The sequence below is a fragment of the Tetrahymena thermophila genome (genome assembly GCF_000189635.1).
Source record: "Tetrahymena thermophila SB210 genomic scaffold scf_8254362, whole genome shotgun sequence".
Taxonomy (NCBI): Eukaryota; Ciliophora; class Oligohymenophorea; order Hymenostomatida; family Tetrahymenidae; genus Tetrahymena; species Tetrahymena thermophila.
The window spans coordinates 75452-99786 of NW_002476146.1; the positions used below are offsets into that span (position 1 = coordinate 75452).

Here is a 24335-nt window from a genome sequence, read left to right on the forward strand (position 1 = left end):
CTGAAAAAAAAGGTAAATAATGTCTAATTTGTAAATTATTTTTAAAGAGATTTTTTCTTAAAATTAAAAAATTTTAAATAAAATGAGTGTTGGTTGAAATAGTCAATCAAGCTTTGAATATCATAAGAATATTTTGTAAAAGAAATAAATTATTTAATTTTCATATCTGTAAAAAAGCATTTTTCTTTTATCATACATCAAAAAATGTCAATTTGAATTTTCTATATTTTGATTTAAATTGTTTGGTTTTTTAATTAAAATTTTTTTCATAAAATTAATGATTAACAATCATATGCAGCAATACATATATTTTACATATATTATTTATAATTAAATTTAAATTGAGTTATAAATACACTCACTCTTAAACATTTTATAAAAGTGTTTACAATAAATACAAGAGCGAGTTAATTACTTTCTTTGTATTTTCATAGTAAGAAATTTAAAATTAAGATGAGTTTTTTAACAATATAAAATCCTAACTTTCACTTTCAAAAACTAAGTTATAATTAATTAATAATTTAATAATAAAATTGATTATATTTTTTCAATAATATTTTTTTGAAAATATTTACAATTTTTAAAAATTTATATATCATCAATTATTTTATTTTTTTATCTGTTAAAAAAGGGCATTTCTATAACCAAATCACTAATTATTATAAATAATAAATTTGAATATTATTAGATCCTTATTAGAAGACATGTATGTGAATATACAAAATGTATAACAAAAAGTTTAAGTCAAAATAGAAGATTTTATATTAATTGAATAAGATTATTTTAATAAATTTATATATTATTTTTTTTCTCAACTTTAATATGATTGTTTTATTTGTTAAAAAAACTTTTTTTAAATTATTTATTTATTGAGAAAAATTATTTTTTTAAAGATTTGTTTAAGTTTTTTGTTTGGTGGAAAATCAGATAGGGTGGTAATTAAATAATTTAGTCAGTTGTTAAAGGTCAGACTATGAGATAGGGAATATTTATTAAAGCTGTTATAATTTTCAAAATGCATACTTTCAGATAAGGTATTTATCTTTTTTATCAAAGATTTATCCTTTTAATTACTTAAAAATAAAATTGATATTAATTTTAGATTTATGATTTAATTAAATTACATTATAAATTTTATATCACCTTCTTCTGGTACTCTGTGGAAATCATCATCGTATTCTATGCTATTAACTCTATGGTGAAATTTTTTTGTTTCGGTTAGAGATTTTTTAAAAAGTGAAGATCCAAGCTATTTCACTAATTTTATTATAATATTTTAAGTTTTTATGTAATCTTTGTATTCAATTATAATTAATTACTGCTCTTTTTTTATTAGTTTTCGTCTTTCTGATTTACATTGATTTTTTGATTAAATATTGGATCATTAGAACTTTACTTTTGTGATGATGGTTATGAAAATATTGTGCCAGTACAGTAGCGCTCTTCATTTTGTGATCGCTCACTGATTTCAGATAACTTATTTTGCTTTTGTAATTGCATACCTTTTATTAGATTTTATATTTTTACTCCAATTACCTTAATAAAAATGGTTTAAAGTTAGTATTTTTATTAAGTTACTTGGTGTCATTTCTTAGTGCTCACATACGCTGGGAAGACTGTTTAATGTGTATCTGAACCCGTTTTTAATCTTGGTGAAATGACTGTCTTCAACATCTCTATCCATTTCCATTATGACTTATAGATTTGGTAGTTTTTGCATTTAGACTATGACACCAGACATAGTTCCTTTTCATTAGAAAAATTAATTAAAAACATATTTAAAAATAGATAGATAGGTATCTACTATTTTTTTAGTAAGGTGTTAGAAGTTTTATTTTATTTTCTAAATAGAGCAAGTAGGTCCATAGATCAATAGTATCCTTCTCATTTGTGACTAAAAGTATATTTTTTTTCTTTATTTTCTAATTTTCTTTAAATTTTATTAACAATGTATGAACCCAATCTCCTAATGGCTTTTTAGTTTGGACACTAATATTTGGAACAGCGTAATCAATTTGCTTTTTTTGTAACATAATATTAGAATTTTAAAAGTAATAATTTATTTTTACATCAAATTTGAATGTTTTTTTCTTAGTAAATATTGAAGAATAGCTTATCTTTTATTCAGTCATATTTATAACAAAAGTGCGAGTATTATAGTTTCCATCAATATTTTACAAGTCATCTGATTATTTAATTTTTCTGAAAGTAGAAACTAACTTTTTAGGTGCCTGATTTTTTAACAAAATAATAAATACTACTGAGCTGAAATTATCAAAATTTTTTTAATATAAAAGTACATTTTTGAGAGCCTCTTTATTATTTAGCATTCTTTCAAATATTTTCAAACAATTTATTTAAACAAAGTGTTTTTTGTTTTAATTATAGAATAACTTTTAATCAATTTATTTACAGAGAGTAAGCAACAAATTAATCTATGTTTTCACCAAATAGAATTTTACAATAAAATATTGTTTTTATTTAGTTTTATTTTGATAATTATGTGCTTTGATTAAGTTTTTACAAATAAAATATTATGAATAATTTATTAATAATCAATCTAGCTTTTGTCCTACCAAATATTACTTAAGCTTGTCCTATAAAAATTCTACTAAATTAATTAATAAATTTGTTAGATTTATCAATATTCACCAGAAATTTTAATATTAGTTGATTAAATTATTTATTTGCTTTCAAAGCAAATACATGTACTTGAAAATGATAAAATTATATATTTTTTATTTAGACTTTAATTTTTATTTTTTTAAATTTAAATATTTTTCTTTTTCATTGATTACAAAATATTTATAAATAGTATTAAGATTTTTATAAATACTGAATTAAAATGAAAAAATAGTTTTTTTAAACATTTTTAATCATAATAAAACTTTAAAAGAAAATTTGAAATAATAATAATGATAAAATTCTTTTTTTAATAAGAAAAAATAAATTAAGTCTTTTTTAATAATCAAAATTTGTATTTTTTAATATTTAAAACGCAATAAATGAAACATGTTAAAAAAGTATCAAAATAAAAATATTATAAAAATTGAAAGTTAAATTGATCATTAATATTGATAAAAATTAAAAAAATGATTCAGTAAATCAATTATCATGAGGGAATTTTTAATTAGAAATATGCAGAATACTGAAGAATTAAAGCACAAAAGAAAAGTTAAGATAATGCTAAATTTATATTATTTTTTTTATTGATGTATAAAAAAATAATAAATATGTTTTTCTAATATAAAATATTTATATCCTTTCTATTCAGATTTTTTCATAAGATAAATAATTACTATATTCTTAAATTAGACACAATAATAAAAGATTATTATAATTTAAATTTTATCTAAGATTAAAAATCATTAAATATAAATGAAAATAGTTAATCTTCAAATTTTATGATAAAATTGTGATTTCTATTTTTATTTTAATTTTTATTAATTATGAGTCTAAAAAATGTTTTAAAATAGTCTTTTATATAGCATCAATTATACATTTTCTCACATTTTAAAGATTTAACTGCAAACTTTTCATAGAATTTAAAATATCTAGATCAACTTTTTGGTCTGGTAAATAATCAAAGAATTTACTGAAACAATAATTATATTTTAAATTTATTTAATTATTTTTATGAGTTTAATTATCTATTAAATAAGCAATTATCTCTTAGTTTAAAAATCTATACATTGCATTAATTATAATTTATGAAATATGAATAAAAATTAGGTTTTAGTTATTTAGATTTTTAGATTGATTATTTTAGATTTTAAAAATTATTTAGATTATCATATTAATAGATAGATTTTAGTATTTTTAATTTTAGTTAATAAATAATATATTAAAATAAATGAATTTTTTTTTAAATTAATAAAAGTAAAATAAGAATTTAATATTAAAATAATTAAATTAAATAATTCTAAATAAAAATATTCAAATAAAATTTAAATAATTAAGAGCATACAAAAATTATCACATAAAATTTATAATCTAAATTAAACAAATAATTAAAGAATATTATCTGTAAAAAAAGTTTTCGTGCGTGACCCTTATAAGATCCATTAATCTTGCTTTGAGATTATTTTTAATAAGATATAAAGACAGTACATAAATTATAATCTATTATCACACATTATAATTTGTTTTGATAATTATATTCAATATAATAAGCAAACAATTTATTTTTATTTTACTACCAAAATATGAAGGAAAATCAAAAACAAATTAAATATTCTAATACAATAAGAATCTTTTTTCTTTTAAAATCAAAAATAGATAGATTTTCATTTCTCTTCCCATGTTGTTTGCTGTAAGCTGAGGAGCTGAATTTTTAGGATGTATGGTATAAAATTCATATATTCATTTAGATAATATTGTTTTATTTTTGTTTATAATTAATGCTACATAAATATTTTTTTAAGATAGTTTAGAATAATCAATTATTTTATCTTTTTTACAAATTTAAAATAAATGGATTTTTTATTTAATAGTTTTGTTTGATAACAAGTTCTAAAACAAAATCTTTAGGAAGTTCTGGCTGTTAATACTTTTTTATAAATTCTATCAGAACTATCTTTGCTTATAAATTAGCAAGATGTTATCCTATACAATTCCTCATACCTCCAGAGAATGGCAAATAAACAAAAGGATTTTCTTTTATTACATTTTCAGTTGATTAATCGAACCATCTATTAGGATTAAATGTAAGAGGATCTTTAAAGTATCTTTCGTTCAGTTAATTACTTATTAAGCCTACATTAACAAAAGTACCTTTTTAAATCTTATAATTTCCGATTTTGTGATCAACCTTAGCTTCACGCATCAATATGATAGGTGCACTTGTATTTATCCTAATTGTTTCCTTAAAGCAAGCCTACAGAAAATCCAATTTCTAAATATCTGAGAAGGTGTAATTTTAAGGTAAGCTCAATATTTCTTTTTCTACAGTTTAAAAACAATCAGGGTTTTTTAGTAAGTAGTAAAGCATGATAGTTAATACACTTGCTAAAGTATCTCTAGATGCAAAATAAAGGCTAAATGTAAGCTCTAAAACATCAATAATATCTTTTTCTTCTTGTATTTAATGTCCTTATTTTAGCAATAGAGCAATTATACTAATATTTTCAGACTCTTTATTCTGCTAAATATTAATTTTTTCTCTATTAATTGTATCTAAAATAATATTTTTCATTTATTGGCGCACATATTAAACCTTATCGCAGATCACTTTATCAGATTACCTTAACTTTAGTTTTACAAATTTCTCACCTAAAAAGGCTGTTGTTATGTTCTGATAGTGATAGAAAATATCTGAGCACATCTAATCTATGGCATCGTATGAGTTTTTATCATCTATTTTGTACTCGTCTATATTAGCTCCCATAAAAATTTAAACAGAGATTGCACTATTAAGAGCTTCAAACTACTTTTAAACCTAAAAGTTTGAGTCTTCAACTCTATTTAACATCATTTAGGTAACTTTTCGTATACTGCTTAGGTAGTTTACCACTACATCAAATTTAAACAATTATGAAACAAATCTTCTTTTACTTTTCCATTTTTCTCCTTCTTCAAAAGCAATACCGTTTCCAAGAAATTATTTAAATCCAGTTAAAGCATTCTCAAATTTAACGTAATTCTATTGATTCTACAAAAATTCATTTATAAGATTAGGATTGATAAATATTAATAAAGCTTTATCCAGAAAATTCGATAAAATAGCGTCTTGTGATTTAAACTTATCATCAAAATAGATATACTTAATTGTTTTCAAACTGTCATCCAATGATTAATCAATCCACTCACTAGCTATTCCTGTAAAAGGATAGTATTTATACTCCTTGATTCCTTATTTAGAATAGTATCTCATAGCAATTTTTGTTAAGACATAATATTTTAGGAATAATAGGATTATAAAAACCAGACAAACTAGAACTAGTAGTTGCAGTAAACCCATAGTTATTTATTAATTAATTTATTTTTAAATTTTATTTAATTATTCTTTTTCATTTTTATTTCTCAAATCTATTTAAATATATCAAATATCTTATTTACAAGTAACAAGTTTCTGATCATAACTAGATTTAGTAAAATCTAATTTTCTCAAAATTAATTCAGGCTTAGAAATTCCGAAAACGCTGTAATTACAATATAAATATGATATTTTCTGTTGCTATATTATTTATTATGTTTATAATACTATATAAGTTTATCTATTCTGGAATAAACTTCTTCTATTTGAAAGTTTTGTTTTGCTCATGTTTATTTTTTTAATTAAGCTTGTTAAATAATAAATATTTTTAAATAATTTTAACCAAAATTAATAAAAATTTACTTTCAATATTAGAATTTTTTAATTTATTTTGGCTTTAAAATCTTCTTTTATAATTTTTAAATTAAATTTGTAATTTACGACATAGTTTTTTATTTTTAAATAATAATTAAAAAAAATATTTATAAAATTTACTTAATTTAAAATTTGCTGTTTATATGATTTGTTTTTCTATTAATTCTTGTTGTGCTTATGTGTTTTCTTCTTAATTTATTCATTTTATTTTTGATTTTCAGCTTTTGTTTAAATTTTTATTTTATTTATTACTTATTATTTCTATTTCAAATTTTTTCTTCATTCTTTTCTTCAATTAAATAATTAATTATAAATTTTTTTCTTCAATATTTAAATTGTTCCAATAATATTGGCATAATTTCTATCAGATAAAGGCTCTGCTTTAGAAAACTGCCCTAATCTCTCAAATTTGATATTTTATCTCTTTTAAAAATAGTTTATTTGTTTTTGATTGTGATATTATTTAATTTCAAAAATGAATTTAAAAAAATACAACTGTTTACATTATTTGTTAGCTTTTTATTTATTTATTTTTTTTATTCTAATTGTTTTTTGTTTTTCATATGAATTTAAATCATTTTTTATATTAAATTTTTGGTTTATTAAAAATTAATTTAATTCTATTAAAAAAATAATAAAAAAAATATTTTTAAAATTAATTTAAAATTTTACAAAAATTATAATATTTATCAGCACTTTATTTTTCTTTTTAAGCTTGTATTAAAATGTGACTTAAATTATTGTTGATTGAATATTTTTTTATTTTATATATGATAACTGAGCAAGTTTATAATGAGTGATGCCCTATTAATTAAGAGTTATTTTTTTATTTTTACATCATAATTCAAAATACATTTAAGTAAATTAAATATAAATAATAATTAAAGGGGGAAAAAATTAATTAAAGTATTTTTTGTATCTTAATTGATAATGTTTTATATTAATTAAATATGATTATCACTATTAATGAAATAGTTTTACATTATAAATAAGTATTAAATTTGTTAGAAATGATGCATAAAATATTTTATATTTAAAAAAAAATATCATAACGATAAGCTAAAATTTTCTAATGTAAGCAGAAAGATTTTTAGGTTAAAAATGAAAATAGTTCTACATAAAATAGTACATGATCTGTAATCAGGTTTATTTATACTAAGCTTAAAAGATAAGATAATCAAAAATGTGAGTAAGAAAAGAAAAAAGTTATTATAGATAAAAAAAATAGTTTGTTGTAAAGAAAATTTGCATTAGAAATTTAATTTTAATAAAAAAAGAATATATTTATTCCTAAAAGAAATTAATTAATTAATTATCACTTTTACATCTTAAGATATATTAACATTTTAAGCAATTTTAAAAGTAACCTATATTTTAAGTCATTTTACCTAAGGGATAATGAACGCAATATCAAGGAAAGAAAGTAGTGATCAGGGTTCACGAAATTAAGTGTAAATCAAAGCATGGAGGAAGAAAAATTCAAGCTAAATTAGTGATTTTTAATCTTTGTATGGATCATTAAACTAATCATTAAATGATGAATAAATTAATGATTTTAGATTAAACCGTAATACAAATAGTGGATCTAATCCAAACAATTCATCTAGTATAAATAGAAACAGTAGTGGAGATGAATCATTTTATAGTGTAAACTCTAATCTTTAAGATAATATTATGGGTTCAGTCAGTGAAAAAGATAAAGAAGATTTGAGAGATGAGGATTTTAAAAGTATTAAAGATAATAATTCTATGATTAGTTTTAACTAAGTTAACTTTTATCAAGCTGCAAACAATAACTTTTCTGGGAAAACTAATTAAGATGAAGATAAAGAGCTGAACAATTCTATTCTATATTAGGGTTTCCACACTCCTAAAAATCAAAGTTCTTTAGAAAATGAAAATGATAATTTTAAATTGAGCTAAGAAATTAAGCATAAATAAAATATTTATAAAATCAGCAATACCAGTTAAAGGCACTCAGATGTACATTCAAACTATCAGTAGCAAAATTATTAAATTTATGGAAAAAGTGGGAGATATAGCTAATAGCCAATAAATAGACCTCATAACTATCACATAAATGGTGCTTGTGTAAATTAAAAAAAAAGTGATACTTCTTCCTAGGATGATTATTCTCATAGGTCAAGTGTTTATAATACAAATCATCCTTTTATGTAAACTTCAAAAAATTAACAAGAAGAATCTAGGAGATCTATAGGTTAGCCACTTCTGGCTGAGAATAGCTAAAGAAAATAGAAAAACTCTGTTTAATTCAATGAGCAAACTACTCAAAATTCAAAGATGCAAAATAAATATTAATCTCCTTCAATTTAAGGTAAAATAAATGATTTAAAAGGAAATTAATCAGAAAGTTAGAGGCAATTGTTAGAAAGAAAAAATAAAGTGAATAGAGGAAAATCACTTTCAACTTTGAAAAAGATGATGTAATAAGATAATAGCTAATAACAAAATTAAGAAGATGTTGATGCAAATTAATTTAATTATTATTAATAAAACAATTAATAAGAAAATATAAATTTAGGACAGAATAATTACTATTAAAATGTAAATAAAATTTAAAATTCAAATTACTCAAACCAAGATTATTACATAATGAGTAGACAAAACACAATATAATCTCATTAAAGAATTAAAAGTTAATCTAGATCGACATAATAAAATTTCTCTGAAGAACATATTACAGACTAAATACTATAAAAGAATTCTTCAAGCAACTTTAAGCTTAGCTTAGATCGCTCAGAAAATTCCAACTATGAAAAGTAGCTGCAGCAATTTTTATATTATGAAAGGTTAAGAAAGAAATAGAAATTTAGACTTGCCCATAATAATAGATTAATTGAAAGAAAAAAGAATGATAACCAGTCTAAGCCTTTATAAGAATAAAAATAGAGTAGAATTACGATGAATTTAACTTTTCTCATTTACATAATTTTGGAAAAACATCCTAAACTAAAATATCTCCTTTTTTTAAACCACATCATAGGTGCTATCTCTAGAGGTTTTGTTTATGCGATCTTGATCTTAATTAGTATGAGAGCTAGTTAGTATTTTATTATTTTTGGTTCTGCAATTATGTTGACTCGTTTATACTATGTTGTTAGCATGTACTATGTCCTATTTTATTTTGAATAAAAATCTGTATCTTTCCGCAAAATCAGCAAAATATTTAACAGTTTTTTCTAGCTACCTTCTGAATATAAAAAACCTGTCATGTCTGAAATGATCGATATGATTAATTTTAATTAAAGAGATCAAGAAGAAAAGTAGATGAAAAGAAAATTTATATTCTGTCCAGTTGAAATAAATTATCTCTGTTTGAATAATTATGACAGTCGTAAAAAGTGGAATCTATTTTATTTAAGCAATTTTATTTACTAAGGCATAGAATCAATATTTCTGTTTCCAATAGTAATTGCTATATCAGTCCACTACTATGAACAAAGTTAAGTCCTACTAAAAATCGACTTTCTAGTTTTCTCTAGATATATCATAGTAGGATCTGTATCTATATTTTTCATATTTTGCCTCTTCATTTTAATTTACGGAAACAGAAACTTCAAGGTTTTATGATAACATTAATTTGAGACAGAATCTATGAGTAGTAAATTAATTGTAAGCAATTTTAAAAAAAATCTACAAAAATAAAAGCTATTTATTACCTCTATTCCAATAAAAAAATATAATTGTATATAAAGAAATGCATTTGTAACAAATTAAATATTATATTATTTTTGCAATCATTTATAACTAAGAATCTATTTATAATTTGACAGTCATAAAATAAATACTCATAATATTTGTAAAAATCCATCATATAATTTTCATTATTTTTAAAAAATTTCTTTATTCAAGTTTTTGGCAAAATATTTATTTATTATTTAATAATTAATATCAATCTTTCACCATATTTTTTTATTTTTATTTTTTGAAATTTGATAAAATTTTAATTTTTATACTTGCTCTTAATATGCTAAATATAGTTAAATAACTAAAAAATATTAAGGTTATTTATTTATATTTATTAATAATTTAGATTATAAAATTATTAAAAATTTTTTTGTAAAATAAATAAAATACTTCATCACGATATTTCAAAATAAAATTAATACATTTGATTCAAATAGAAATAAAAAAATAACATATCTTATTGTATCAGATAGGAGGTAGTAGATAAGAAATTTAGTCTCAAACAAAAATGATAAATTTGTTTATTAAATTAGATTAATATTACATTTTCTAAAGAAATTTGTTAGCATAAACTGATTAATTTTACATTTTTAAAAAGATATTTCGTAAATGTAAACTAAACTGGGTTAGAATCCTTTATTATACCCAGTTGTAATTTAAAAGGGTTTATTTCTAGCATCATTAATTAAAGTTAAATTTTTTTGTATTTGAATGAATGGCCATGAAAATATTAAATTATTAGGAGAGATTAGCATGGTTATATTAATGGATAAGGATTTTAAAATATTTACTTTATTAATTCTTTTACCTATTAAAAATGTTAAATAATTGTATTGATTTTTAATAGCTTATCAGGGTTTTTATTGTAAATGAAAAACAAAATAGATATATTCATATCTATAGTTTTGCAATCAATTAATCAATTAATTAAATAAAAAAATCTGATTAAACTCACAACTTAGCAGCTTTGATAGAAACTAATTTTTAGAAATGGCAGCATTATAAAAAAAGCAATCCATAAACTGTAAAGTGTTAGTTTTAGGTAAATCAGGAGTTGGAAAGAGTTATATTCTTCTTTAATATACAGCTCCTCCTCAAGAAATAGTCTAGATGCCAAAATTAACAAGTAAAATTTGAAAATTTAAAATGATTATTTATAAAATGGAAATCTGAGATAATCAGATTAAACTGTAAAATAATAATTTTTAATTTCTTTTTTCCATAATTAAAAAAATTACCATCTAATTGAAAAATTAAGCTATTTTTATAATAAGCAGTTGGTGTAGATTATAAATATGGGACTGAAAAGATTGAAGATACAGAAGTTAAAATGTCAATATGGGATACTGCTGGCCAAGAGAAATATCGCCCTATTATTTAGACTTATTTTAAGAATTCAAAGGCAGCAATTCTTGTGTTTGATTTAACAGATAAGTAATCCTTGTAAGATGTGAGATACTGGCTAAGAGAAGTAAAATTGTAATGTGGTAAGGATGTAGCAAAAATTTTAGTAGGAAATAAATGTGATTTGCCTCACGAATAGCCTGATTAAGCTTTGATATAAGAATATTGCGAAGAATTTCAAATGGAATATATAGAATCAAGTGCTTTATAAAAGATTAATATTTAAGAAATATTTGTAAAGTTAGCTAAAAAGATATATTAATAGCACAAAGCAAGTATTCCATAAAATCAATTAAAATAAAATAGTTTACCAGCAAATGAAGCTTAAAATTAAAATTCTACATCATCAAATAAATAAATAAGTTTAAAAAATTCTAAACCAAAATAGAAAAAAGAAAATGATGGGTGTTGCTGATGAAATATGTTCATTTATTCAACCATATTTATTCAGAGCAAATCTAAGCAAATATTTCTGTGAGATAAAAAAATTAATAAAAGCAAATTCTTTAATTTGTAAAAATATTTCTAAATTATATTCTAAAATAATATTTTACTAACAAAAATAATTTTTAATAAACTAAATTTAACTATCACGAAAGTGTGTAAATAATTTATATTAATTTCAGAATGTTTAATATTTACATAGAATAATTGTCTATTAAAAATGCATTTTTATCAAATAAATAATTTAAATTAAAAAAAATTTATCTTCTAAAAATTAAAAGTAAAATCATATTTTAAGATTTTTCATAATTTTTACAACATTTTGATAAATCGTTATTAAAATTCAATTTATTTTTGCGATCTTTGTTAATTAAATTTTAAATTTATTAATTAAACGTTTTTAAAAATTGATGAAAATAAATTTTAAAAGCTTTTTTGTTTTTTAAATTCATTTCACTCAAGTATTTCTATAAATAAAATGCATTTTTAAAATTAAATTTATAAGATTTTTTAAAATTTAACAGATTGATTTTTATTCTTTCAATTGTACACTACTTAGAATTAAATAATAACAGCTTTTTAGATCTTAAATATAAATAAATTCTAAGTTTTTGCAAATAAATTGGTTGACTTTCAAATAATAATAAATTTTGACAAGAAAGTTACAAAATGTTTTAACTAGATTTAGAATGCTGTAAATACATAGTTAAATAGTTTTAGTATTATAGAGTTATTACAAATTATTTTATTAATTTTAGTTCAAATCATTCTTATTTCTTTTGCTCTGTTTGAGGGATTTATTATTATTGCTAAGGAATTTGCTATTGCTCTTAAGTTTGGTTTTCATTTTTAGGTTAACTATCTTAATTTGCTTTTTATTATTATTATTATTATTATTACTGCTTTTATATTTTATTTATTTTTTATTCTTCCATTTTTTCTACAATAATTTTGAATTCTTTTTCGATAATACCTGCCCAGTTAACGACATCTCCTAATTCCTATGTTAAAAATTAAATCTTTAAGAAAGTTTATTAACTTTTAACAATACTTTCAATGCTCCATTCAAATCATCATATAATGCAGTCCATGATTAAACTTCCTTATAAAATTTACTAACTTCTGACTTTAACTCTTTAGTTTCTTTTTCTATAATTTTTTGATTGCTGTGTAGAACTTAAACATCCTATCATGTTATATTATCAAATTTATTTTTGTTAACAAGATAAATCTTCTATAAAATAAAATAATCTACGCTATTCACTCCAATTAGAACTTTTTTAGTTATGTTTTCAGACAATAATTTTATTTCCTTCTTTAAAAGTTCTTTTTTTATAAAAATAAGCCATCATTTTTAATAATCATGCAAACTAAATTAAAAAAAAAAGCTTCTTATTGCTTTTAAAAAGCTAAATTATATTTGATTTTCGCTTAAAAATACTTATCATAATTTTGATTTGAATAAAAATTTATTTATTTAAAATAGCATTTACCATTTTCCTTTTCAACAGTCTTTTTAGACTTTTCGTATTCTTTGAGAATTCCGTCAAACATAAAATAATATCTTAACTAAAAATTTTGATAAAATTGTGATAAAAAAATAATATGCTTTACTTTAATTGAAAATATCTTTCTAAAATGCGTTTTATATATTATTTGACTTTATTTACATAGTAATATTTAAGTAATTATTGCAGTACATTAAAATTTTGAGCTGTTTGATTATTTATTAGATTACCTCAGTGGAATTTGTTGAAACATTTTAAATATTATTTCATTTTGTTTTAAAATGAACTTACTTATTTTTAGACTATCAATAAAAATGCAATAAGTATATATTTTTTTGATGAAATAAAAGGATAGATCTGATCCCTTTTGTGTATAAATAGTGTAATTTTTTAAACAAGAATCAAATATCTTAGAAAAAATCAAGAGAAAATAGATATGTACTTAAAACAGAAAAGTTGAAATAATCTAAATAAAATGATCTAATATAGCAGCGATATGCACTAAAGTTAATTCTTTTATTAATTAATTCTTTTAGAATTGAATAATAGGCAAAATATAAACAAAAATCAAATTAAATTTTTAATCTGCTTTTCTTCATAGAAAAATTTTCATCAAATCAAATCAAATCAATTTGCAAAATGCATAGTTTTGTATCTGACCAATTTATTTTTTTTATTGAATTGAATGATGAGAATAGCTATGAATTTTTGGAAATTAAATTCTCAAATAAACTTACTAAAATATATTTTATTACTCTGTTTGTACTTTTTATTTAGAGTTTTAAAAGTTAAGCAAGTAAAATACAACAAAGTAAATAAGTAGAAAATTTCTAATTCTTTTATTTTATAAGTAAACAAAAATGAAATTTAACTTGGAATAATAGCTAATTTTTTACTCTAATCGGTATCAAATGTAAGTAAATTATCTTGTTTTAAGTATGGGATTATAAATTAAAGATAAGCGGCGCAGTGAGGCTTTAATTAATATTGACAGTGGAAAAGGCGATATTAAAAATAAATAAATGAATGAATAAGTTCAAACAGAAATAATTTAATAAACCAGTCTATCTATTTATTTATTAATGCAGTGAATGAGCGAGTATTTGTTTATTTATTTAATTAATATTGTGAGTGTGCATTGATGCATGATGAATGTGTTTGTTTGTTTGTTTATCTTAATATCTATTTATCTTTCTTTGTTTATTTGTTAAGTTATGCATATTTAGATATAAATAAATTAGAAATTATATATTTATTTTTTCTTGAAATTTTTACAAGTCAAAAACTATCTATCTATCTAACTAAATAAATAAATAAGCAAGAACGGCAATATAGAGATAGAATACACATTACTAATTTAGATTAACAAATAAATAGAAGAAACAACAATATTTGATTTATGAGAATCATTATTTAGTATTATTATGATTTTCTGAGAAAGAAAACAGCTGCCATAGATATTGAGGATGAAGAATCAGACTGTAGCGTTCTTCTGAAGGCAATTTCAGTCAAAATTGATAGATAAATCCATGATTTCATAGCTACTGTTAAAAAAGATAATATTTCGGTAAGCATATGTTTCATACTTTAAGACATTAATTTATCAAAAGGGCTTACACATTTTCATTAAAAAAATTCGTTTCAATATTCCAATAGTCTATAATCATTATATTTATATCTGCAAATAAGAAAAGAAGAGCTCTATAAACTTTAACTTTATATATTTTATAAATTAGGTCAGAATCATTTAGGGATGGCCACTATCTTTTTATGAGATCAAAGAAAAATAAATCTTAAATGTAGAATTTAAAGAATTCGAAAGCCAAGAATCAGTAAGAATCTTAATTTTATTTTAAGAATGCTCCATAACTGATTATAGAAGAGAATTTAAAATATCTTTTTTGTATTCAACAGAAAAAGCAAGGATAAGTCCTCAACTAGCGTTACTTGATGAAATTAGGTTTCAATAAAATGCAGGATAGAAATCTAAGTGTAATTAAAGACTACGAAGAAGAAGAAGGTGATGAAGAAAACGAAGCAGATAACTCGTTTGGCAGAAAGAAAAGCTATTTCTAATAAAAAGATAGAACTTCCCAAAACAAAAAAGTGGGAAGTCAATATTCAAATAGCTCGTCAAGCGATGAAGAGAGTGGAAGAACAAAAAATATAGACCTTAAGAAGATATTAGAAAATTTTTTAGAATAATTGATAATAGAAACATAAAACAATCGTTTAGAGGAAGTTAAAAAGTTGTTTAACGAAGTCTCTGATAGATTGACTTAAGAGCAAAAGGATGAGTTATAAAAATAAAAACTTGTAATTATTAATAATCTCGGAAAACGTGGCTCTAATCCACTTCATGTTGCAGTTTATAATTAGTTTTATGAGTTAACCAAAGAGTTGGTAGAAAGGGGTGCAAATGTCAATGTTCCAAGCAACTAAGGATGGACTAGTGTACAAATCGCTATTTTCAAAAATAATATAAAAAGTAAATATTTAAATTCATCTATTTCAAATACATAAATGTAAAATATAATAAGATCTCTATTTCGCACTTATTTTTTTCACTCGAAAAATATCCAAAAATATCCTCCTGCCTATCATACATTAAAAGCCATCCGTGCAACTACAATTCAGCCTTTAATAATATTCTTAAACATCATCATAAATTTAATTTTATAAAGATAGGTGTCAATATTTAAATAAATTTTAAATTTATTTAAAAGCAAATTGAGAAATGAAATTCTTTTATAAAAATAATTAAAATTACTTTAATTTCATTCAAATTTGTTAAGAAAATTAACTCAATTTAAATTTATAGTTTTAAAGCTTCTTTTGGATTCACAATCTCTAGACTTAAATTATGTTTCTAGTGTAGGAACTCCTCTTACAGTTTGTTGCTAATTTTCAAAAGCTCAAGCACTTGATTTAGTTCTTAAAAAGAACCCAGATTTAAGGTATAAAATTAATCCTCTTAAAGATTCTGAAACCATAATAAATTACTTTAATAATCCAAAAGCATCTTAGACTAATCAGGTAAATCTTGCTTTGACCATTGCCAAAATGAGGAATGTAAAAATATACTGAAATCCTTCAAGCAGAAAGAAGCCATAGAAGAGCAAAAATAAAATGAATTAAAATCTGAAATAAAATCAAATTAGTAAAATCAACAACCTGGAGTATTTTTACCTCCTAAACCTCCAATTGTAACAGGAACTTTGTTTAAAGTAAAATTTTTATTAGCTCATTGAATTAATCAGGTTTTATAGATTAAATCTAAATATGTATATATTATTTAGGGATAATAATATTACAATAATATATTTTCTATCTAATGAACATATATTAAATTTATCTTATTTCTCTTTTTATTTTAAAAATTAGATTGGAGCTTTTTTGTTTAACATGCGTGAAAGATTTTTTGTTATTAATCCTGATGAAGGAACTTTAATTAGATATAAGAATAAATCTCACTACCCATTAAAACCATTAGAAGTTATACCACTAAAAGATATTAATTTAATCCAAACAATTAAAAAATCTTGGTTCATGTCAAGTGATTATACTTATTTTGAAATTAACTACCCTAACAGATAAGTGCTAGCTTGTAAGCACGAGTAAGCTGCAAAAAAATGGGTCGAGTATTTATTCTCTGCTTGTGTTTATTCCCTCTACATTGAAACCAGGTAATAAACGTTAATAAATTTACTTAACTCTTTAATAATTAATAGGCTAAAATAGTTAATTTTTTACTTATTTATTTATCAAATAAATAATAAGATATTCAATTAATCTGCCTTAATTTTAAATTTTAAATATAAAAAATATAGTTTAAATATTGAATGAGAGTATTTTTTATTTAAAAATATGACAAATGAATAAATAAATTTATTTATTGGGAATTAAAGTAATTAATGTTATTTAAATATTATAGGAATGCTTTCAATTAAATACAAATGCAAGATAACACTGTTATAGAATTATAAGACTCACCTAATTAGTAAAATATTTTAGACACTGTTGGAGGAAATATTAAGGAAGCAGTTAAAAAGTTTGAAAATTAAAATAAGAGAGATACTAAAAATAAAAGTAACGAAAATGCAAACGAGTAATAAAGTATTAGCAAAACCTAATAAGATAGCAAAATATCTACAAATAGTAAAATAGCATCTAAAAATACAAATGCAAAACCCGATTCTAGCAACAATTTAGAACTACCTTCTCCTGGATCATCAAAAATGAACTAAGGTCCTAAAATTGATATACCTTCTGATGCTAGAAAAAATGATAGATCTCAATCTCCTTCCTCATAAGATAATTCCACTAGAAGTACTTCCGTTTCTCCTGAAGATCCTAATGTTGATCTTGGATCATTACAAGATGAAAAAGTTACATTTGAATCCTTCTAGATTCTTAAGGTATTAGGTGCAGGTTCGTTTGGTAAAGTATTTTTGGCCAAAAAGAAGGACTCAGGAAACATATATGCTATTAAAGCACTCAAAAAAAGACCTCTCATCATGAAGAGATAGCTGAGATATGCTGTTACAGAAGCTAACGTTCTTAAAATGTGCAACCATCCATTTATTTTAGGTCTTCACTATGCTTTATAAGTAATCAAATAATATCATTTGTGTAAATATTAACTAACTTTTTCTCTTAAAAAAAGACTCCAAATTACTTGTATTTAGTCTTGGATTACTGCAGTGGAGGTGATATTTCTTCACATCTTGCTTACAAGAGAAGATTTAGTGAAGAAGAAGCCTTGTTTTATATTGCTGAATTAGTCCTTGCTATCTAACATATTCACGAAAAAGATGTAGTTTATAGAGATTTAAAACCAGAAAATATTTTGATTGCTTCAGATGGACATATTAAATTAGCTGACTTTGGGTTGTCAAAGGATAATGTCACAGATTAATCTAAAACCAAATCATTTTGTGGTACTCCTGCATATTTGTCTCCAGAAATGTTAAATAATAAAGGTGCTACTAAAGCCTCTGATCTCTATGGTATTGGTGCAGTTTTATATGAAATGCTAACTGGTGATCCTCCTTATTATAATGATGATATTCCAACAATGTATAAAAAAATAAAAGAAGGAAATCTCACATATCCATCTTATGTTAGCTAGAAAGCAAGAAATATAATTAATGTAACTAATTTATTTTAAATAAATTTATATTTCATAAAAAAATAAATATATTATACTAAAGGGTTTACTTGATAGAAATCCAAAAACACGTCTTGGAGCCTAAGATAGAGAATAACTCAAAAGAGATCCTTTCTTTGAAGGAATAGATTGGGAAAAACTTTATAACAAGCAATACAAACCTCCTATTACAGAATTTGAAAATAGTGATATAGAAGATGATTTTGAAGATGCTTCTGACAAGGTAAAATTTTATTAAAAATAATTTAAAAAAACACTAATAAATGAATTTATCTTTAATAGAAAATATTCCATGATTTTGATTACGAATAGCACAATCATAACATTAATAGAGTTAAGTAGTTCAGTTTTGTAAGAAAGTGATCTGCCTAAATTGGAACCTTTATCAGGCGACTGCATTATTAAAATCCATTTTTCATTTAGAAAAAAAACAATAAACTTTTAATCAATAAATTCTCAAAATAAAAAAAATCTTCCAATTAACTCAAGCTATCAATAAATAAATAAATAAATAAAAATTACCAATCATCAAATCCAACAATCAACCAAAAATACAATTTACTTCTAATTCTTTTTGTTACATATTAATATACATAATTAAAATATTAAATTTATATTTATCTATTATCATTAATTAATTTATTTATGTGTATGATTACCTTTTAAAATCTTCCTTTCTTCTTTTAGTTATCAATCAGTTCATTCTTACTTTCATTGATTCATTTGTTGGTTTTATAATTTTCAAAAATATATATCAAAAATGAAAAAATTGCAAATATATTTTATTAAATAGCTATTAATAGAAATCTTTAATATTCTAAGTTTTATTTAGAAAATACAAAAAAAAAAAAATCAATTATAACTTAATTTCATATTATATATAGTTATTATAATGTAGTGTTTTAAAAAAAATATATTGCACATTGATTTACTGAAAATTCTCATTAATTTAGCCCTCAACCCCTCCTAATTTTTAAATATTTTTTTGTAATGAATTTAAAAAAATAAAAAATAATTTTAAAAATAAATGCCATAATTTATTAGAATTTATAGCGTATGAGTTTAGAAAGTTCTTTATCAAATTGAATAAGTAATAGATATAATTCAGAAAATTTTAGAAAATAAAAGGAAATAAAATCATTGGTGTGTTTGAAATTAAACAAAGTTATCAATTAAATATATCTAATTCTGTCAAAATTTAAGTATTAAAAACAAAAGATATTTATAAATTTAATAAAATACAATGAGTTTTAGATAATTTTTAGGGTTAGGTAAAAACATTTTTAGAAGTGGAGAATTCAAAAAAAAAGCAATTTTAGGAGCTGGAGTTTGTTTAACAGCAGGAGGATTTATCTATTAATCTATTTTAGCAAATGAATACCCTGAAACAATAGTTTATTCATGGGGTTATGGAGGATTTGGATAACTAGGATTATAAAATGAAAATAATTACTATACTCCTACTGAAATAGAGGTATTAACTGATAAAAAAATCAAGAAAGTAGAGGCAGGAAAATCAATATCTATGGCATTAACACATAATGGTACACTATTTTAAAACATTTAAGCTTATAAAAAGTTAGAAATGCTTGTTTTTCAACAAATATTTTTCAAAAAAGACTATTAAACTCGTAATAGTTATTGTTTCATTTAAAATTAACTTTTATTATGTAGGAGAAGTATACTCTTGGGGTAAAAATAAAGGAGGTATTCTAGGACATGAAGATCGTTTAAGCTTTAATATGACTCAACCAGAGAGAATTGAAAAATTATTAGGAAAAAAGATAAAGTAGATTTCTTGTGGATAATTCCATATGGCTGCAGTGACAGAAGATGGAGAGGTTTATACATGGGGAAACAAAGAATTTGGCAAATTAGGTCATGAAGAAGAATTAAAATAAGAATAAAAGATTAAAATTAAACGTGGCAATCTCTCTCATGATTACTTGTAAGATAGCATGCTTCCTTAAAAAATTGAGTCTTTGGGTAATATCAAAGCCAAATAAGTTGCTTGTGGAATTTAATTTACAGTCGTACTTAGTGAAGATGGAAAAGTAAATATTTTAAGCTAATCATATAGAAGAAAATTATTAATTTAATAAAAGGTATACACTTTTGGATATAATTAATATGGATCATTAGGTTATGTTTCTGATTAAAATAGTGTTACAACTCCATAACTCATTAAGGATTTAAATGATATTGTTAAAATTAGTGCTGGCTATAGCTTTTGTGCAGCTATCACAAAATAGGGAAAGTAAATGCATCTCATTTTATAATAGAAATTTAAATTAAAAAAATTATATTATATTATATCAACAGGCTTTACACTTGGGGAAACAATAGAAATGGTTAGTTGGGTAATAGTTAAAGCTTATATTAAACAAAACCCTCCATAGTTACTGGTTTTGGCAGTTAAAACTCTATTGTTGATGTTTCTTGTGGTGATAATTTCATTGCAGCTCTTACTTAATAGGGATAATTATATACGTATAGCAATGTTTTTTTAACTAATACATTAATTTATAATTAAATTGATTTTCAATATTATAAACAGTTGGGGTTTCGGAGGTGATGGATAGCTAGGTCATGGTAACAAAAGCGATTTATATGCACCAAGACATGTTGAATTTAAATAAAAAATTATTAAAATTGCTTGTGGAGGTTCACATGCAGCATTCATTACTGAAGATAATTAGCTTTATTAGTTTGGTAGAGGAAGTGAAGTAATACATTTAATCATTTTAATTTGATATAATTATAACTATACTATTTTTCAAGGGTTAATTGGGTATTGGATAAAACGTAGCAAGTGAAGCATCTATTAGATCAACACCAAATTTAGTTCAATATTTTAAGGGTAAATAAGTTGTTGATGTTACTTGCGGAGGAGAACACACAATAGCTATAACTTAAGAATTTTAGAAGCCAAATAAAAAATGAAATAGCAAATTTAATTGATATTTTCATTAAAATAAATTTTAAATTAATTTTAATATGTAATTCTGTTTTTGTAATTCTAAAAAGTATTCAAAGGTTATTTTTTAAAATTGAATATGTATCAAATAGATTTTTGTTTCAATTTAATCAAAAAGATAAAAAGGGATGTAACTTCTTACAATAAATCACTTGAGCTATTTTTTTTTAATTTTTGCACAAAATTTATAAATAAATATTTTGATGATATACTCACTCACTATTTTTCATTTAATATTTCAAAATATATCAGAAAATAAATTTTTTATATATACATTATCTTTAATTTAATTATGTTTATATCTAAATATTATTTAAATCATTGCTAATAAACAGGGATGATTACTTTTTAGTATTGCAAAGAGCTTTATTTACTTTAAATTTCTTGATAAAATTCTAAAGTTTTAAATATTTATTATATTACGCTTTCAGAAAATTAAAAGTGTATATAAATAATATAAAATAAAAATATGTTTTTTATTTATAAAATTGTTTATAAATAATACAATAAAATTTATTAATTTCCTTAACGTATCTTTCTATTCAATAAAAGTAGATGAAAGTGAAAATTTTAATTAATTAGTTTAAAATTTCAAAATTAACAATTTATTTTATAGTAAAAATTTTGAGTTTGAAAAACCAATAAAATATAACACGAAAAATTCGAATACATAAATTTTGTGATTTACATGAACTTAGCTTGATTTTGTATGTTAGAGTGAATTACTTGTTTGTAATTTATAATTTATCTTAGTTGTTAAATGATAAACAACTATTTTATATTTACTAAAACCTTCCTAAAAGTAAGAGCAGCTCTTTTTTCAAGAACAAATTAACATTCCTGAAGTTTTTTATATTAATAAGCTAACTTTTATCATGAGATTTAAAATAGAAGTAATTTTATATGAGTGGACTTAAGCTATCAAGATCTTGTGTAGGAGACAATAGCAATCTTGGAAATCATGTTGGCTAAACGGAGGAAAAGAGTAAATAAATTTAAGAAGAAAGCAATAGAGCCAACAACTGGATCTTCACGTGACCACTCTGTTTTAGCTCCACTGATAACAGTTTCGTTTTCCCAAATGACGTAATAACCGAAAAGGATTGCTAAAGTGCTAAGGACGTATATAGTTTGCATTCCAATTTGAGTAAAGATTTCCATTTTAAGAGTGACTAATAGAACGCTTCCTATAATGAATATAGAAGCATTTTAGAAGGTGATAATACCAAAACAAAGCAAAGCATGAAGGAAAAGGCCGAAAGTTAAATAAGCCAATACTACAAAAGTATGATGGAAATTGCTTGAATATTTAGCATCAAAATAAGAGAAAAGAACACCAAAAGCAAGAGTGTATAAAATATAGGATACGTAGTTAACAATTGGGCGTGAAAGTTAAGATTTTTACAAGAATGCACCCAAACTCAAAACAATTGTTACGATTAAACAGAAAACGAAGGTGAATCCAGTGGTGTTTAAAACCCATGAGCGGTAATTGACTGAATATTCTGCTTGGTGGGTGAAGAAGGTGGTTACCAAAATCTAGAAAAATACTGCGAGATACAACTTTCTGAGATAAGTAACTCTGCTTTGTGGTTCGTTTGGAATAAATTGTTCCTCCTCATATGGCTTAGCACTAACCATTTAGGAATTCTTGACAGGGCTGTTTTGCTAAAAGTTTCTATCTGGTTAACTTGCTTGGTAGCTGTTTCCGTAATAGCCACCGCCTCCATATTGGCTTTGTACAAACTACATAGGTTGATTAAAGGTTGACATTTCTCTTTCTAATTTTGTTGTTGAAATACTTTCTAAAATCTGTTATAATAAATTTTATAATTGATTGATTGAATATTCTTGTTTTTTATTCCTTTCTAATATAAATGCAAAATTTATTTATTTATTTTGTTGTTATATATAAAATTCTTAATTTATTTATTTATCTATTTACTTGTTTTTCTTATAATTTTGTTTGCATGCATGCTTGTTAGCTTGTTTTCTTTCAGTGCCTTATCTATCTATCTATCGTTTTTTTTTTCAAAAATCGTAAGATCATTCTATGTATATTATAGATTGAATGAACTACTAAAAATATTAATAGTTTTTATTTTTATTTTATTTTTATTGAACATTGTAATATATCTTAATACTTTAACTGCACCAAAATATAATAATAGTTAGATACTCCTTTTTTATAAATGTATATTAAATAAAAATATAAAATAATATTTTTGTGATGATTTCATTTATTTTTTCTAAACTAAATTTTATTAAATATTATAAGCATAAATTTTACTTAAGAAAGAAATTTAATATTTTATTTTATTGCTGCTCAATAAAAAATATTATTTTGAATTGTATAAAAATTCCAAGAAAGTGCTTTTTATAAATAATTCAAATTGTTTGAGTATATTTTTGTTATTTTAAATTTTTGATAAAAATATTTTATTTGAAAATACATTTTTTAAAAATAGAAAAAACATTGTAATTGAATAAATTAAAAAATCATGTAATTTAATTGAATTTAGTTCTTGAAAATTATCTTTTTAAAATCAAAGCCTGAAGGCATTATTTAGAATATAAAATGTATCTTTGTTTGCCTCTAAATAATTAATTAAAGTTTTATTTTAAAAAGAAGAAGACATTAAAAATAAACATTTTATGAAAGATAAATGTGTAATTATTGCATTTTAAAAGAACAAATCCTACATGTGAGAGCAAATAAATGATTGAATTGTTTTTGATTTTTGGTTGGAAGCGTATAGACATTTAATTTGATAT

General features: G+C 22.1%; 8 protein-coding genes across 8 annotated transcripts; 4 read left to right on the top strand and 4 right to left on the bottom strand. All coding sequences in view use genetic code 6, as the record gives it.

The window, feature by feature from the left end:
- Nucleotides 1-952: 952 nt before the first annotated feature.
- On the bottom strand, nt 953-2330 carry TTHERM_00723140 (hypothetical protein; the record flags this gene model as incomplete). The annotated part of the gene is made up of 6 exons (XM_001031792.1): nt 953-1073; nt 1125-1257; nt 1320-1502; nt 1579-1746; nt 1805-2231; nt 2301-2330. 6 exons carry the CDS (start codon nt 2328-2330, stop codon nt 953-955), a joined length of 1062 nt encoding a protein of 353 aa, XP_001031792.1.
- Nucleotides 2331-4438: 2108 nt separating this feature from the next.
- TTHERM_00723150 (cytochrome P450 family monooxygenase) lies at nt 4439-5872 on the bottom strand (the record flags this gene model as incomplete). Its single annotated transcript, XM_001031793.1, has 1 exon — nt 4439-5872. One exon carries the CDS (start codon nt 5870-5872, stop codon nt 4439-4441), a length of 1434 nt encoding a protein of 477 aa, XP_001031793.1.
- A 1791-nt stretch (nt 5873-7663) lies between these two features.
- Nucleotides 7664-9940, top strand: TTHERM_00723160 (transmembrane protein, putative; the record flags this gene model as incomplete). The annotated part of the gene is made up of 1 exon (XM_001031794.2): nt 7664-9940. The coding sequence occupies exon 1, from the start codon at nt 7748-7750 to the stop codon at nt 9938-9940; it is 2193 nt and encodes a 730-aa protein (XP_001031794.1). The 5' UTR covers nt 7664-7747.
- Nucleotides 9941-11047: 1107 nt separating this feature from the next.
- Nucleotides 11048-11876, top strand: TTHERM_00723170 (small guanosine triphosphatase family Ras family protein; the record flags this gene model as incomplete). Its single annotated transcript, XM_001031795.3, has 2 exons — nt 11048-11183; nt 11332-11876. 2 exons carry the CDS (start codon nt 11048-11050, stop codon nt 11874-11876), a joined length of 681 nt encoding a protein of 226 aa, XP_001031795.3.
- Nucleotides 11877-12669: 793 nt separating this feature from the next.
- On the bottom strand, nt 12670-13771 carry TTHERM_00723180 (GCN5-like 1 domain protein; the record flags this gene model as incomplete). Its single annotated transcript, XM_001031796.2, has 4 exons — nt 13399-13771; nt 13161-13231; nt 12957-13091; nt 12670-12906 (listed from the first exon to the last, which is right to left on the bottom strand). The coding sequence occupies exons 1-4, from the start codon at nt 13664-13666 to the stop codon at nt 12670-12672; spliced, it is 711 nt and encodes a 236-aa protein (XP_001031796.2). The 5' UTR covers nt 13667-13771.
- Nucleotides 13772-14812: 1041 nt separating this feature from the next.
- On the top strand, nt 14813-18946 carry TTHERM_00723190 (Serine/Threonine kinase domain protein; the record flags this gene model as incomplete). Its single annotated transcript, XM_001031797.2, has 10 exons — nt 14813-14980; nt 15150-15245; nt 15328-15901; nt 16235-16370; nt 16433-16640; nt 16798-17099; nt 17348-18023; nt 18080-18565; nt 18627-18806; nt 18866-18946. The coding sequence occupies 10 exons, from the start codon at nt 14813-14815 to the stop codon at nt 18944-18946; spliced, it is 2907 nt and encodes a 968-aa protein (XP_001031797.2).
- Nucleotides 18947-19826: 880 nt separating this feature from the next.
- Nucleotides 19827-21526, top strand: TTHERM_00723200 (chromosome condensation regulator RCC1 repeat protein; the record flags this gene model as incomplete). Its single annotated transcript, XM_001031798.1, has 6 exons — nt 19827-20127; nt 20258-20637; nt 20689-20840; nt 20906-21073; nt 21141-21309; nt 21365-21526. 6 exons carry the CDS (start codon nt 19827-19829, stop codon nt 21524-21526), a joined length of 1332 nt encoding a protein of 443 aa, XP_001031798.1.
- Nucleotides 21527-22481: 955 nt separating this feature from the next.
- Nucleotides 22482-23333, bottom strand: TTHERM_00723210 (transmembrane protein, putative; the record flags this gene model as incomplete). The annotated part of the gene is made up of 1 exon (XM_001031799.3): nt 22482-23333. One exon carries the CDS (start codon nt 23331-23333, stop codon nt 22482-22484), a length of 852 nt encoding a protein of 283 aa, XP_001031799.1.
- Nucleotides 23334-24335: the final 1002 nt, after the last annotated feature.